The 15,905-nt window shown below is 40.5% G+C and overlaps 1 protein-coding gene across 1 annotated transcript; it reads left to right on the top strand.

Annotated features, from left to right (window-relative positions):
* Nucleotides 1-12,446: 12,446 nt before the first annotated feature.
* Nucleotides 12,447-15,293, top strand: LOC107921667 (uncharacterized). The gene is made up of 4 exons (XM_016851497.1): nt 12,447-13,366; nt 13,424-13,802; nt 13,971-14,183; nt 14,274-15,293. Exons 1-4 carry the CDS (start codon nt 12,447-12,449, stop codon nt 15,291-15,293), a joined length of 2,532 nt encoding a protein of 843 aa, XP_016706986.1.
* Nucleotides 15,294-15,905: the final 612 nt, after the last annotated feature.

Genomic DNA, 15,905 nt, shown 5'->3' on the forward strand with positions numbered 1-15,905 from the left:
AATGAAAGGAAGTAATGGGGAAAATAACGAGGAGAGTCCTACTAGACAAGTTCGAAGAAAGTTAGCAGATTGTCTTTCACATTGCAAGGAGGTGGTTGAAGACCAGTCCCGCCAAGAACAATGAAGCTTCTTTGTTGGAACTGCCGCGGGCTTGGGAACCCTGCAATAGTTCGGGAACTTAAACAACTTATCGTTGATAATAACCCTGACATTGTCTTCTTATGCGAAATAAAAATGCACTCTAATAACTTCTCTTATATTCGTAATATTTGCAGGATAGCTGGTTCCTTAGTTGTGAACTCGGAAGGTCGAAGTGGAGGGTTAGCGATACTGTGGAAAGATGGGGTCGATGTGTCTATACAAAAATATTTCAAACACCAAATGGATTTGCTTGTTCGAATGGAGAACCATAACAACACTAGGTTCACTGGTTTCTATGGCCATGCGGATCCAAACTTGAGAGAACGATCTTAGGATATCCTAAGAATTGTAGGCAGCTCGGATAGAGAGGATTGGGTTGTGGGTGGTTATTTTAATGCCATCATAAGCGATACTGAAAAGGAGGGGGGGTGGAGGAAACCTAGGGTAACCATGGAGGATTTTAAAGATGTTATAGAGGAGTTGTCTCTCGTTGACATAAAAACTAACAAAGACTGGTTCACGTGGGTCAATAATCGTGATAGGAATAACATGGTCAAAGAGATGTTGGATAGGTTCCTTATTTCTGCTAACGCTATTGATAAATTCCCTTTTCTTGCAACTACAGTGGTTAGACAAACAAACTCTGACCATGATGCGATTGTGATGGATACATTGGGGCGCAAACCTAGAGAGGAACTTTAAAGATCCGAGGCTTTTCTTTAAATATGAAGCATCCTGGGCGAAAGAGAAGGACTCCAAAGACATTAGTAAGAGAGCTTGGAATAGTAATGATACAAATATTAACGAGAAGCTTGAGAAAGTAGGTGTGGAGCTTGGCCTGTGGCAACATGGTCGTTATAAAAGGATGAAAAATCAAATCCGTGAGTTGGTGATAAGGATTGACAAGATTATTGATGGTCCTCATTGGGATAATAGTGCAAAGATGTTGAAAGCTACCCAACTTAAGCTTGGACACCTTTATGCAAAAGAGGTGTGTTACTGGACTTAGAGATCGCGCAATAAGTGGCTCAAAGAAGGGGATAGAAACATACATTTTTTTCATGTTCGTGCCACTAGTAGATTGAAGAAAAACAAAATTGATAGACTCAAGGATTTAAATGGTACTTGGACGAATGATACTAACGATATTTGTATGGTCGTGTGGGAGTGCTTTCATAGCCAGTTTAAGCTAGAAGCTTCCCCTCATGGTGAGCTTAACTTGAGTTACATACAGAAGAACATCACCCTGGTTATTAACAATATGCTAGCTAGGGACTTTACGGACGGTGAGATTCTTGAAGCCTTTAAGCAGATGGGCCCTCGCAAAGCTCATGTGATTGATGGCCTTTCTTTAAAGAGAACTGGGAGGTGGTGGGTAAAGAGGTTCTTAATTTTTATCATGATGTGTTGAATGGAAACAAGTACATTTCTTGATTAAATGATACGATGATCATCCTTATTCCTAAGATTAAGGATCCTAATGTTATGTCTAACTTTCATCCTATTATCATCCTTGCTGGTCGACTCAAAGCTACCCTTCCCTTTTGCATTAGCCAGAACCAAAGCGCGTTCATCTAGGACCGTATGATTCACAATAATATTATTATCGGCCACGAGTTGATGCACTACCTTTATATATCGAAGAATGGCCCTAATAAAAGGCTTTGTCATAAAGCTCGACATGAGTAAGGCTTATGACCACGTTGAGTAAAATTTTCTTGAGGAAGTCATGAAGAAGTTTGGTTTTGACTATGCTTGGGTTGATAAGATTATGCGGTGTATTCAATCGATGAGATACGTGGTTAAGTGTAATATGGTACTCTCAGAGGTTATTGTTCCCGAAAGGGGTCTTCGACAAGGTGACCCCATCTCCCTTTATCTTTTTTTTTTAAATTTTTGTATGGAGGCATTTACTAGAATGCTTTTACATGGTCAAAGCATTAATATTATTAGGGGCATTCAGGCTAGCCAAAATGACCCTCATATTAATCATTTGTTCTTCGTCGAGGTTGCCTTTCTCTTTGTTAGGAACAAAAAAAGTGAAGTCAATGCCTTCTTGAATATTATTAGGGAGTTTGAACAAGTATCAGGTCAGAAAATAAACCTTGACAAATCAATTGTATTCTTTAGTCCGAATACTCCTATGGTCCAACGTCAACATTATGGTGACTTACTTAGGATGAGAGTTGTCGACAAGTTGGATAACTATCTTGGCTTACCCCTCCTTGTTGTTAAAATGAAGTCTTTGGCTTTTCATGCCATTATTAACCGCTTCTCTTGCAGGATTAATAGCTAGTCAAAGAGGCTCCTATCCTATAGCGGTAAAGATATTTTCATTAAGGCTATCTTACAATAACTCCCAACTTATGCAATTTTGGTTTTCCTTGCTCCTAAGGGTGTTTTGGAAGACATGCAATCCAAGATATGCCGTATGTGGTGGGCTAGCAAAGAGAAAGGTAGGGATTGGTCAATGTTTGCATGGGAAAGAGTTTGCCATCCCAAGGGAATGAGAGGTCTTGGCTTTCGTGATCTTCAACTCTTTAACTTGGCTCTCCTTGGTAGACAAGTTTGGAGAATCCTCACCTATAAAGATACATTGTGCTATCAAGTGCTTAGTTCGAAGTATTTCCCTAGTGGCGACCTTTTCCATCCCAAATCTATTGACAAACCGTCTTACACTTGGTCCAGTATCCTCGCTGCTGCTAAGGCCCTCGAAAATGGTTTTGGTTGGCAGGTTAGTGACAGAAACAACATCGATATTCTCTAAGGTAACTGGGGCTTTGAAGGTTTAAACGATGACTCACTGTACCTGACTAGACTGACTTTTCATGAAAGAAAGGTGAATGACTTATGGATTGACAATCAAAGAAGCTAGAACAAAGATAGGGTGAGTGAGTTATATAGAAATTTTATGGGGGACCAAATATGCAATTTACCAATTGTTTCTAATGGCCCGAGCGACAGAATGATGGTTTTACAACCCTCACAGTTTCTACACTTCCAAGTCTGCATACTCTTGGCTCCTTCTCAAGTAGGTGGGGTTCGACCCTCACAGATTCTTCTAGAAAACAATATGGAAGCTCAAAACCTTCCCAAAAATTTGTGTCTTCACTTGGCGTGTGGGACATGAGATCCTTCCTACGAATGCAAAAATTGCCTCTATTCGTCAAAACTTTAGAATGGATTTCCCTAGGTGCGGTACGAGTGTAGAAACCCTCATCCACGCCCTCAAAGACTGTCCAAATGCTCGAACCATTCTTATTATAGGTGGTGGTCTTGATAACAAGCTTCTTGTAAGGGATTACTCTTGCTGCATTGATTGGATTGAGGATGTCATGCGTGTGTTGGACAAGAATGCTGCTGTCGACTTTATTATTACGTTGTGTAATAGTTGGAACAATCGCAACAACTTTGTTTTTTGGGACAAGAAGGAAGAAGCGAAAGTCATCTGGGATAGAGCCAAAACCCTTTGCTAGGACTTCCGAATCCACAACTTGGTTAATAAACCTTTGCTTCTTGTTATCCCTGCTTGCAAAAATTGGGAAAAGGCACCCTGCGGTTTTGCAAAAAGAAATTTCGATGCTACTGTCACTAATAATAAAACAGGTTATGGTGTGATTGTTTGTGCTGATGATGGTTTCGTCCTTGGTGGGGGTAGAGGCTTCAAAGATGAAGTTTTGTCAGCTAAATGGGCGGAGCTTTATGTTGAATAAACTTAAATAAAATATCAAGAGTTATGTTATATGAAAGGTCAAGAGTCATGAAATGTCAAGAGTTATGTTGTTTTTAATGGGTTTAAATTAGTAGTTTTTTCTTTTAGGAGAATGAAAGGTCAAGAGTCATTGGTGCTATTATTATATATTAATATTCTCAATTTTTTTAAAGGGTAGACTATAGCCTATAAATAGTTTGTAAGCTTTTGATATAATGTGATGAACAATTTCTACAATTTGGTATCTGAGCTATGGAGAGTGTGACTTGTAATGTGTCATTGACTCGACTAACAAAGGTGAACTATGAGAATTGGAGACAAAGCTCATGAAAGTCTAAAGTGGGCCGCTAATGGAGTACTAACAGGCTTGGCACTCTGCATATTAAACTTGCAAAGAACTTTCTCAATGTACCCTTTCTGGATTAGGTACAATTTACATGTTTTTCTATCTATGAGAATCTCCATCCAAGTATCTTCTTTTTAGCTCCCAAATCTTTCATATTAAATTCTTCACTAAGTTAGGGTTTAACCTTTCTTATCTCTCCTTTATCTTTGACTGCTATCAACATGTCGTCAACATAAAGGAGTAGATATACAAAAGAACCATAACTGCTTTTCTTAAAATAAACACAACTATCAAAGCTGCTTCTTTTGAAATCATGAGTAGTTATAAATAAATCAAACCTCTTGTACGACTGCCTTGGTGACTATTTCAGACCATAAAGGGACTTTTTTAGCAAGCAAACATATTCCTAGTTTTCTGAGACTATAAAACCCTCTGGTTGTTGCATGTAGATATCTTCTTGAAGTTCTCCATGCAAGAACACTATTTTTACATCTAAATACTCAAGCTCCAAATCATACATGACCACAATACCAAGAAAAACTCGAATCAAACTATGCTTCACAATAGGAGAAAACACATTTGTGAAGTCTACACCTGGAATTTGACTGTAACCTTTTGCAACTAGTCTTGTTTTATATCTGGGTTCTTCAAATACTAGAGTCCCTTCTTTATTCTTGTAATCAGAAGGTGTCTCTGACTACATCATGCGTGTTCAAACCGTGGTGAACCAACTCAACTAAAACGGAGAAACGTTAACCGATGCACGAGTTGTGTAGAAGATTTTGAGATTATTAACTGATAGTTTCGAGAATGTCTATGTACCATAGAATAGTCAAAGGATCTAGCAACACTCACAGTCGATGAACTCACCGGTTCTCTCGAGGCACATGAACAACGTAAGAAGAAGAAGAAAGATGAGACACTCAAGCAAGCACTTCAAACCAAGGCATCAATAAAGACGAAAAAGTTCTCTATTCTCAAAGCTTTTGAGGTAGAGGTCGTGGTCGTGGAGATCGAGGAAATGGTAGTGGTGGAAAAGGCCAAGGTCAAGAAGGGAATTATGAGGAGAATGAGCATTCAAACCAACAAAATTGGTGTGAAAGAAGACGTGGTCGTGGAAGAGGCGGATGGTCGAATTATTCCAATGTTGAGTGATACAAGTGTGGCAAATATGGTCACTATGTAAAGGATTATAACTCTGATAAGTGTTACAATTGTGGTAAGGCGGGACATTTTGCGAAAGAATGTTGCGTCTCAAAAAAGGTGGAAGAGACAACCAACCTAACCACGGAAAATGATGAGGCAAAAGAAGGTTTTCTCTTGATGGCACACAATGAAGTCAACACCAACAACAACATAGTGTGGTACCTTGACATGGGTGCAAGCAACCATATGTGCGGGCTCAAGCACCTATTCAAAGAGATGCAAAAGGTTGAAACGGGACATGTGTCATTTGGAGATGCGTCGAAGGTTGAGGTAAAAGGCCAAGGTACCGCTTGTTATTTACAATAGGATGGGTTAGTTGGGTCAATCCAAGATGTGTATTACGTACCAGACTTCAAGAGTAACATTTTGAGTATGGGGAACTCATGGAAAAAGGTTATTCGGTATTTATGAAAGATCGGGTGTTACACTTGAAAGATAAGGAAGGGCGTTTGGTCGCTCTAGTTGAAATGGTGAGAAATTGTATGTTCAAGTTGAATTTGAAAAGCGTTCGAGGAAATTGTTTGCGAGTCGATGTTGAAGACAAGGCGTTGCTGTGGCATCTCCGTTTTGGCCATCTACATTATGGTGGTGTAAACGAGTTGGCGAAGAAGAATATGGTGCATTGGCTACCAGATATGGACTATGAGGGAAAATTTTGTGAAGAATGTGTGCTTGGCAAGTATGCGAGAATTTCATTTCAAAAGAAGGCAGAATATCGGGCTAAGCAACTTCTCGAATTGATTCATATCGACATATGTGGACCAGTCACCCCCGAATCTTTTAGCGGTAAAAGGTATTTCATTTCTTTTATTGATGATTTCTCACGAAAAACTTGGGTTTATTTTCTTAATGAAAAATTCGAGGCATTCGAGGTGTTCAAGAAGTTCAAAGTGATGGTGGAAAAAGCAATTGGTAGACACATCAAATCTGTACGATCTGATAGAGGTGGCGAGTATACTTCGACAACTTTCATGGAGTATTGTGAGGAGCAAGGCATAAGACGATTCCTAACCGCACCATACTCTCCCCAACAAAATGGTGTGGCCGAGAGGAAGAACCGGACTGTTCTCGACATGGTTCGATCAATGCTCAACAGCAAAAAGATGCCAAAAGAATTTTGGGCGGAACCGGTGCAGTGTGCCATCTATGTGCAAAATCGATGTCCACATGTGAAGTTGGATGATCAAACACCACAAGACGCTTGGAGCGGAAAAAAACCATCAGTTTCTCATCTCAAAGTATTCGGTAGTGAGGCCTATGCACATGTACCGGATCAACAAAGAACTAAGCTTAAAGATAAAAAGAAAAAGTTTTATTTTTATTGGGTATGATGAGAAAACATAAGGATACAAGCTATTCGACCCGATAAGTAAGAAGGTTATGGTAAGTCGTGATGTACGATTTAATGAAGCAAGCAAGTGGGATTGGAATAACTCAACGGAGGTTATCATCAAAGATGGAGGATCATCAATCGCTACATCAACAATCATACCGACAAATCCTGAAACTACTGATGATGAAGATGAACCGCAATAACCAAAAATGCGAAGTTTGCAAGATTTGTATGATTCAACAAATGAGGTACATATTGTATGTCTTTTGGCAGATTCCAAGAATATAAGTTTTGAAGAAGCGGTGCGAGACAAGAAGTGGCAAACTACTATGGATGAGGAGATTAAAGCAATTGACCGCAACAACACATGGGAGTTAACGAAATTTCCGAAAGGAAGTCAACCCAATAGTGTAAAGTGGGTGTTCAAAAGAAAGATGAATGCTCAAGACGAGTTAGAACGGTACAAGGCGTGACTTGTTGCAAAGGGATATAAGCAAAAGGAGTGGATCGATTATGACGAGGTATTTGCTCCCGTTGTAAGAATAAAGACAATTCGATTGCTCATTGCACAAGCGGCACAATTTAAATGGCTGATATTTCAAATGGATGTCAAGTCAGCATTCTTGAATGGTGTGCTCGAAGAAGAAGTCTACATCGAACAACCACCCGGGTACATAAAAAATGGAGAGGAGAAGAATGTGCTAAAATTGAAGAAGGCACTTTACTGGTTGAAGCAAGCAACGCGGGCATGGAATACTCGTATCGATACATACTTCAAGGAGAACGGGTTCAAACAATGTCCTTATGAACATGCCCTCTACGTGAAGAAGAATGGAGGTAATATGTTATTTGTTGCTCTTTATGTCGATGACCTCATTTTTATGAGGAACAATGGTGAGATGATACTAGATTTTAAAAGCAAAATGACACAAGAATTCGAGATGACAAATTTGGGTTTAAAGAAGTTTTTCCTTGGTTTGGAGGTTTGACAAGAAAAGACAGGTATTTTTGTGTCACAGGAGGCATATGCAAAGGAAATTTTGAAGAAGTACAATATGACACATTGCAACCCGGTATCAACACCAATGGAACCAGGAGTAAAACTCTCGAAATTCGATGGAGGAGAACGAGTCGACGCAAGTAAATACCGAAGTTTGGTGGGAAGCCTTCGCTATCTCACTTGCACAAGGCCTGACATTTCGCTAAGTGTTGGCATTATAAGTTGGTTTATGGAGGAGTCGGTTTATTCACATTGGAAGGCTTTAAAGCGAATCCTGCGGTACATTCAAGGAACGGTGTCACTCTGGTTATTCTATTCAAATATGGAAGATTACAAGTTGATTGGATATTCCGACAGTGATTGGTGCAGAGACTTAGATGATCGGAAAAATACATCGAGATATGTGTTCTTTATGGGTAACACAACATTTGCTTGGCTTTCAAAGAAGCAACCAATCATGACACTATCGACATGTGAAGCTGAATATGTGGCAGCATCTTGGTGTGTGTGTCATGCTATATGGCTAAGAAATTTGTTGGGAGAGTTGGAGCAACAACAACTCGGTGCAACTGAGATACGAGTTGACAATAAATCAGCGATTGAGTTGGCAAAGAACCCAGTGAATCATGAGAGAAGCAAACACATTGACATTCGTTTTCATTTCATCCGAGATCATGTAAAGGAAGGAAGTGTGAAATTAGTGCATGTGGCAAGTCTGGACCAAGTCGTGGATATCTTCCCAAAATCGCTACCGATGGTACTCTTTGACAACTACAAGAAATTAATCGGCACGAAGGATGGCAGAAGCATTTAAGTTTACAGGGGAGTTTTGTTGAATAAACTTAAATAAAATATCAAGAGTTATGTTATATGAAAGGTCAAGAGTCATGAAAGGTCAAGAGTTATGTTGTTTTTAATGGGTTTAAATTAGTAGTTTTTTCTTTTAGGAGAATGAAAGGTCAAGAGTCATTGTTGCTATTAATATTTTCAGTTTTTTTTAAAGGGTAGACTATAGCCTATAAATAGTTTGTAAGCTTTTGATATAATGTGATGAACAATTTCTACACTTTATGCATTTGAAGAAAGTTTGAAAATTGCGTGTTCTCTTAATATTACAAAAGCTATTTTTGAGACAGACTGGGCCAGCCTAGTGAATAGGGTGAAGAATTATGGAAAGGACATCACTATTATGGGCTATCGAGATTTATAAAATCATGGATAACTTGAATTCAACTAATGTAATTTGGGACAACTGTAGTTTGTAATAAGGAGGTAGATTTTATTTGCAAAAAATCTATTACTAATTCTTGTATTTGGACTTTTGGTATGAATTATCCTAAGGAAATCCATGATGTTGTAACTGGTGATTCCATTAATTATGTTTGACCTTTTTGGGTCTTTTTATCAAAAAAAGAAAAAAAGAATGTCTGTTGGTAGCAATTCTGTAAAGTTCTTTTAGCTTTTTATGGGGAAGAGATCTTGAGCGACCATGGGTTATCTGGGGCACTGCCTACGCCCATCGCTTGCCCGAACATCGGTGCCCCCTACCGTCGATTAGGTTAGCGGTGCTCCGTCGAGCCATTCCAGCGAGGCATCCTGGGATGTAAAAAAGGATTCAATGAGTCCCTCCCTTATCCAAAAGCTGGAATTTGAATATTGTTACATGTTTAGTACCCAATGAATGAATCGTCTGGATCCCTCCCCTTTTGTAACAAGAGCCTCTGGTACCTTGGGCCCTTGGTCGTGGGGTAGCCTTGTACACCACCAGCAATGTAGGCTATCCTGTGGTGTGGGGTCATTAGGCACCACCGACACCTTAGTGCCTCAAATGTGCCGGAGCGTCGAGCACTATCAGTGACTTGGGCCATTGTTGTGTGAAGCACCGAACTAAAAAAAGTGTCTCTATTTCAGTAATATGAATGACAGAATGGCCTTGATTTTTTGTTTGTGTGTCTACCTTATTTGCCTTGAATATTATGGCAGTAATGAGGGTTTGATTGTGTTGTATTGTTGGTGTGTTTTCTTTTTTCATTGATTTTTTGCTCTTTCAGTGGTGTTGGTACGTTTGTACTGATTGCGATTAGCGTCTGACGGTGATTGATCGCTGGACAAGATGTTTTCATGTAGGGCTTGTCAGTCGATTCTTGTGGTGTTCTCGATGTTTTCTTTTACTTTTTTTTACTTTTTTTTTTACCTGTTGGGGTTTGGGTTTTTTCACGTGGTTTTTAATTGTTTTGCATGGTTTTGCATGTCTTTGACGTCGTTTTCTTGGGGTTAGCTTGGTAGCTTATGTGGCCCTCAAGGTGGTTTCATTAAGTTTATTTAATTTTCTCCTTTTCGTACACCTCTCTAACGCTGTTTTGCTTGCTTTTAGGTTCTTTATATTTTTTCTTTACGTATTTGCATGTTTTCTTGCATGTAAGGGTTTGTCCTCTGTTTCGGCTCTTGACTAGGTAAAGAGCAAGAGTTTCTGGGTTGTTTTTGTTTTCATTTTGTTTTCTTGTCTTTGCATTTTTCTGTTTGGAAAGTTTTTTCCTCGGTTTTTCTAATTTTCCTTGTGTATCTCGTTCTGTGATAGTTTGGAAATCTTGGTTTTGGGGTTTGGTCTTTTTGTTTCTTTTATTTTACTGGAGTTCTTTGGTGCCTATTGTTATATGTGCTGTTGTGTTGTGTCTTCGCCTTTGGTTTCTTTTCACTCTGAATTGAGGGTTGTTTGGGTTTTTAAGGTGCATCTCTCCTCCCGATTTCTTTTGCTTGTTTTGGCAGTTTTTCAGCCCATAGAGGAAAGATCGAAGGAGATTAATGACCTCCTGGAGAGGCTGAAATTTTCAAAAGAAGAATCTACCCAAGTTATTAGCAAAAATGATGTTCACAGTGTGTGCAGTTTCGAATCATGGGTAGTCGACAAGATTATGGCGACAGAGGCTTCGAATAAGGAGACCATGTATAGGGTCTTCAAGTCGCTGTGGTATACAAAAGAAGAGGTGGATTTTGTCGCGTTAAAGGAAGGGGTGGTAATTGATAAGTTCGAGTATCAAGAGGACTACAGTCGCATCTTAAACCTCACGCCTTGGTTGTTTGATAGGTGTTTATTCTCAATGCTACCGTTTGAGGAAGGAAAGGACATAGATTCGTACCAGTTTTGGTGGTTGCCCTTTTGGTTAAGGATTTACAATATCCCTCTAGAGCGTATGGACCGCCAGACAGCTCTGGATGTTGGAGATGCCTTGGGTGAACTGGTGGCGATTAAGATAAATGTCTTAAAACCCTTAAGGGGAGTGGTTAAATTACTGGACAGAGAAGGGACGGAAGTGACAGGGGTGATAAAGTATGAAAGGCTTCCGAATTTTTACTATGATTATGGGTTGATAGGACATTCGAGCAAGACTTGTAAATATAACAAGGGGTCCGTACTGAATGAGTCAAACCTACAGTATGGTAGCTAGATGAGGGCACTGTTAGTGAACCCAACCCAAGACAGAGGCATGAGAATAAATGGGGTAGAACTAGTGAAGCCAAAGGCTCAAATGAATGCTGACAAAGAGGAGAGCCAGACGAACTCGAGGGGGGAAGGTGGGCAGTTGGGATAGAAAGGAAAGGAAATGTTTGGGGAAGAGGAGTCAATTTCTACCTCCCCTGTGGAAAAAAAGAATCATAACGCTATGGGATACGGAATGGGAAGGTTTAAGAGCAAACGAAAGAGGCACAAGGGCATAGATGGAGAAAATGTGGAATAAAGGCCAGCTAAAATGGTCAAAAGGAGGCTGTTAGAACACGTTTCACCTTTTAAGGTGGTGGCTGGTGACCAACCCCACCAAGAGCAATGAAAATCCTTAGTTGGAACTGTCGGGGGGTTGGAAACCTCGCGATAGTTCGTGAGTTAAAGTAACTTCTCATTGCAAATGCTCTTGACATTATTTTTCTGTGTGAAACCAAAATCTACTCGAACGGGTTTTCTCGCATTCGTTCCTTGTGCAAGATGGAGGGGTGTTTAGTTGTGAGTTCGGAAAGGAAAAGTGGTGGCATGGTGCTGATGTGGAGGGAAGGCGTGAGAGTCACGGTCCAGAATTACTCAAGATATCACATTGACTCAGTGGTTTGTATGGAGGATGGGGAGAAATTTTAGTTCACTGGTTTTTATGGGCAAACCGAGCCAATTTTAAGGCAACAAGCGTGGGATATGCTGAGAAGAGTGAAGAGCACGGTTAATGAAGGGTGGATCGTGGGAGGCGATTTTAACGCCATTTTGAACGACTTCGAGAAGGAAGGTGGTCGCAGAAAACCTAGGGCCTTGATGGACGAGTTTGGCGATATCTTGAAGGAGTTAAGCCTGACGGATGTGAAAAATTGTAATGGCTGGTTCACTTGGACTAATAATAGAGATGGTAACAGGTTGGTCAAAGAAAGGTTGGATAGATTCGTTATTTCAGATTATATTATGGTGAGAATGCAGTTCCTTGCCTCCTATATTGTGCGCCAGTCCAAATCTGACCATGAGGCCATCTTAATGGATCTGTACGGGAATAAGTCGAAAGAGAAGGGAAATAACCCGATGGTTTGGTTTAGGTATGATCTTTGTTAGGCCAAGGAGCGGAAGGCCAGAAATATTATCTCTAACATATGGACCAACGAGGATACCAACCTGTTGGAAAAAATAGAGCTGATCCGGAAGAGGTTAGGCCCGTGGCAATATCAACGATATAGAAAGATGAAGTACAAATTAAAAAGTCTGGGGAAGGATATTAGTAGACTCACGGATGGGAATATGAGCGATAGATCTACGAACCTGCTTAAAAAACCTCGGTCCAAGCTGAGCCAGTTATATGATGTAAAGGAACAGCATTGGGCGACCAGGTCGAGATCCCAATGGCTGAGGGAAGGGGACAGAAACACGCACTACTTTCACGTGCGGGCGTCAGGCTGTAGGAAGAAAAATAGCATAGAGAAGCTAAAAGAAGTGCATGAAAATTGGCACGTTGACAACAAGGAGATCTACCACGTTGCGTGGGATTATTTTAATGACTTGTTCAAGACTTCTATAAACTCGGTGGAGGAAAGTGACCTACAGGCTATTCTCGAGTGCATAAACGAAAATATGAATAAGAGTTTGACTGGAGAGTTCTCTAAAGAGGAAATTTTGTTGGCTTTCAACCAGATGGGCCCTCGTAAGGCTTTTGAGATTGATGGGCTATCGGGGAGCTTTTACAAGAAGCATTGGACTACGGTGGGCGAAGGTGTCTTACGTTTGTGCAAGGACATTCTTCATGGCAACAAGAGTGTTGAATGTGTGAATGAAACGCTGATTGTCTTGATCCCTAAGCTAAAAAATCCGTGTGTTATGGCTAACTTTCAGCCTATTGGTCTGTGCAGGGTTATATACAAGATCGTTTCTAAGGCTCTCGCTAATAGGCTTAAAGTTGTCTATCCCCTGTGCATTAGCCAAAATCAGAGTGCCTTCGTCCCCAGCAAAATTATCCATGACAACATTCTAGTGGTTCATGAGCTCATGCATTATCTCGGTAGCTCCAAAAATGGGCCTAACAAGGGTTGTGTGGTTAAGCTCGATATGAGCAAAGCCTACGACCGCGTGGAATGGGGCTTCTTGAAGAATGTGTTGATTAAAATGGGGTTCTCTAATGTGTGGATTACAAAAATCATGGAGTGCATTTGCTCTGTTTGATACAGAGTTAAATGCAACTCCAACATTTCTGATATCATTATACCGAAAAGAGGGCTCCGTCAAGGGGACCTTTTATCCCCGTACTTGTTTCTTTTCTACATGGATGCTTTGTCTTGTATGTTGATCCATGCTCAAGAGATAAATATGATTAAGGGCATTCGGGTTAGTAAGGATGGCCCGAGAATCAACCATTTGTTTTTTGCTGATGATGCTTTATTGTTTGTCAGGAATAAACAGAGTGAGGTGGAGGCCTTCACAAAGATTTTGGAATCCTTTGAAAAAATGTATTACCAAAGTATTAATCTAGAGAAGTCGATGGTTTATTTCAGCCCTAGCACTCCTAGTCCTCATCGCGCAAACTTAAGCAGTATTCTTAAGATGAAGGTGGTTAACAATCTCGATGCGTATTTAGGGCTGCCCATTCCGATTAGCAAAAAAAATTCTGGGGCTTTTCAAGGCCTTTGAGATCGGGTGGCTAACAGAATTAACAGCTGGTCAAAAAGGTTAAAGTCGTATGGTAGAAAAGAGGTCTTTATCAAGTCTATTCTGCAGTGTATTCCCACTTATGCCTTTTCAGTGTTCTTTGTTCCTGAGGGTATCCTTGAGAAGATCCAAACTATTGTAAGTCGCATGTGGTGGGGTGGCAAAGAGAAGTCTAGAGGTTGGAACAGACTTTCTTGGGATCGGGTTTGTTTCTTGAAAGGCATGGAGGGCTTGGGGTTTAGGGACCTCAAACAGTTCAATGTGGCTTTATTAGGAACACAAGTGCGGAGGCTTGCGAGCTGCAAAGATACGTTATGCTTCAGAGTTCTGAGTGCCAAATAATTCCTGAATGGTGATGTTTTTCACCCTAAGAGAGTTGACAAGACATCGTTTACATGGAAAAGCATCGCTTGGGCTGCTAGTATTTTGTATGAGGGTTTCGGGTGGAATGTGGGCAACGACAAGAAGATTAATATTTGGCAGGAGAACTGGGGTGTTAAAGGGCTTACTAGCGAGTCTATCTGTCTTAATAGAAAAGAGGTGAACGAGACTAAGGTGTGTGAGCTTATAAACAAGACGAGTGATGGCTGGAAGGAGAAGAGGGTTATGGAGATCTACGGTGCTTTTATGGGGGACCAAATCTGTAAAATTCCCATTCTCCATAATGGTCCTGACGATTACCGCATTTGGTTTCACAGTTCTTTGGGGTCTTACTTGACTAAATCTGCGTACTCCTGGATGACTCTTAAGCAAGTGGGGTTTGGTCCCCATCGATGTTTTTGGAGGCTTGTCTGGAAGCTGCATACTTTACCAAAAATTAAGATTTTCCGCTGGCGTATGGGCCATGACATTCTGCCCACGTATGAAAAAATTTCTAAAATCCGGAGGGAGTTTAATATTATGTGCCCGCGATGTGGGAGCAAGGTGGAGACTCTCATACACGCGTTGAAAGATTGTCCGAGAGCTAGGGCGGTCCTGGTTCATGAGGGTCTTGATAATGCTATTGTGGAAGGCAGTTACGAGAGGTGCGTGGACTGGATTGAAGACATGGCTCATTTGCTGGACAAGAAGGCTCTCTCAGACTTTGTTACTGTGCTCTGGAATATTTGGAATAATAGGAACAATAAAGTGTTCAGAGAAACAGAGGAAGATGCTAAAGTAATCTGGGACAGAGCTACTACGTTAAGTAGGGATTTTCGCATCTTTAACCTCATGGAGAATCCGATGATTCCGAAGCTTGTTGAGGAGAAAGGGTGGCAGAAACTTGGTCCTGGGGTGGTAAAAATAAACTTTGATGCTGTTGTTAAAGGCCGGAGGATGAGTTTCAGCATTGTGGCTAGGGATCATGATAGCTTTGTCCTTTGGGGAGCGTATGGGTGTTCTGGATTGTAACGCTAAAGCTGAATGGGCTGAGCTGCAAGCGCTGGCTGAAAGCATGGAATTGGCGCGGACAAAGAAGTAGCTTAAGCTGGATTTTGAATCTGATTATGCGAACTTGGTAAATCAGCTTAAAAGGGCGCACGTTGACTTTTCAACCTTGGGCTACCATATTCGGGAGCTCCTTCAGCTTTTCGAACCGAATTTTAATTTTAATTTTGTTTAGGCCCCGCGGAGTTGTAATAAAGCAGCGGATCATCTTTGTAATTGGGCATATAAAAACAATTGTACTAAGGATTTTGATATGGATTATACTTTGGAAATCCATGATGTAATTTTGAAAGATCCTATAAATTGAGTTTGACCTTCGGGTCTTTTTCCTTCAAAAAAAGAATGACAGAATGGCAGAGGATATTAACAGACTGTTGGAGAAGTTAAACTTCTCAGAAGAAGAAGCCACAAAGATCGTTTGTACTAAATTGGGATCCAATAATTCTCAAGAGTTTAAGGCTTGGGATATAGGAAAAATAATGTCCGTTGAAAAGGTTAATCGTGATGTAATGTATCGGGTATTCAAGTCAATTTGGTTCACGAAAGAGGAGGTTAACTTTGTGACCATAAAAGAAG

The sequence above is a fragment of the Gossypium hirsutum genome, chromosome D02 (genome assembly GCF_007990345.1).
Source record: "Gossypium hirsutum isolate 1008001.06 chromosome D02, Gossypium_hirsutum_v2.1, whole genome shotgun sequence".
In the NCBI taxonomy this organism is placed as follows: domain Eukaryota; kingdom Viridiplantae; phylum Streptophyta; class Magnoliopsida; order Malvales; family Malvaceae; genus Gossypium; species Gossypium hirsutum.

Bases quoted from the DNA above. Each gene is read 5' to 3' on its own strand.
- LOC107921667 (XM_016851497.1), top strand. From the start codon at position 12,447: ATGAAGTACAAATTAAAAAGTCTGGGGAAGGATATTAGTAGACTCACG. The intron at 13,367-13,423 runs GTTCTCTAATGT...TGTTTGATACAG, and splicing joins AATGTGTTGATTAAAATGGG to AGTTAAATGCAACTCCAACA. The intron at 14,184-14,273 runs GTGCGGAGGCTT...TTTCACCCTAAG, and splicing joins TGGCTTTATTAGGAACACAA to AGAGTTGACAAGACATCGTT.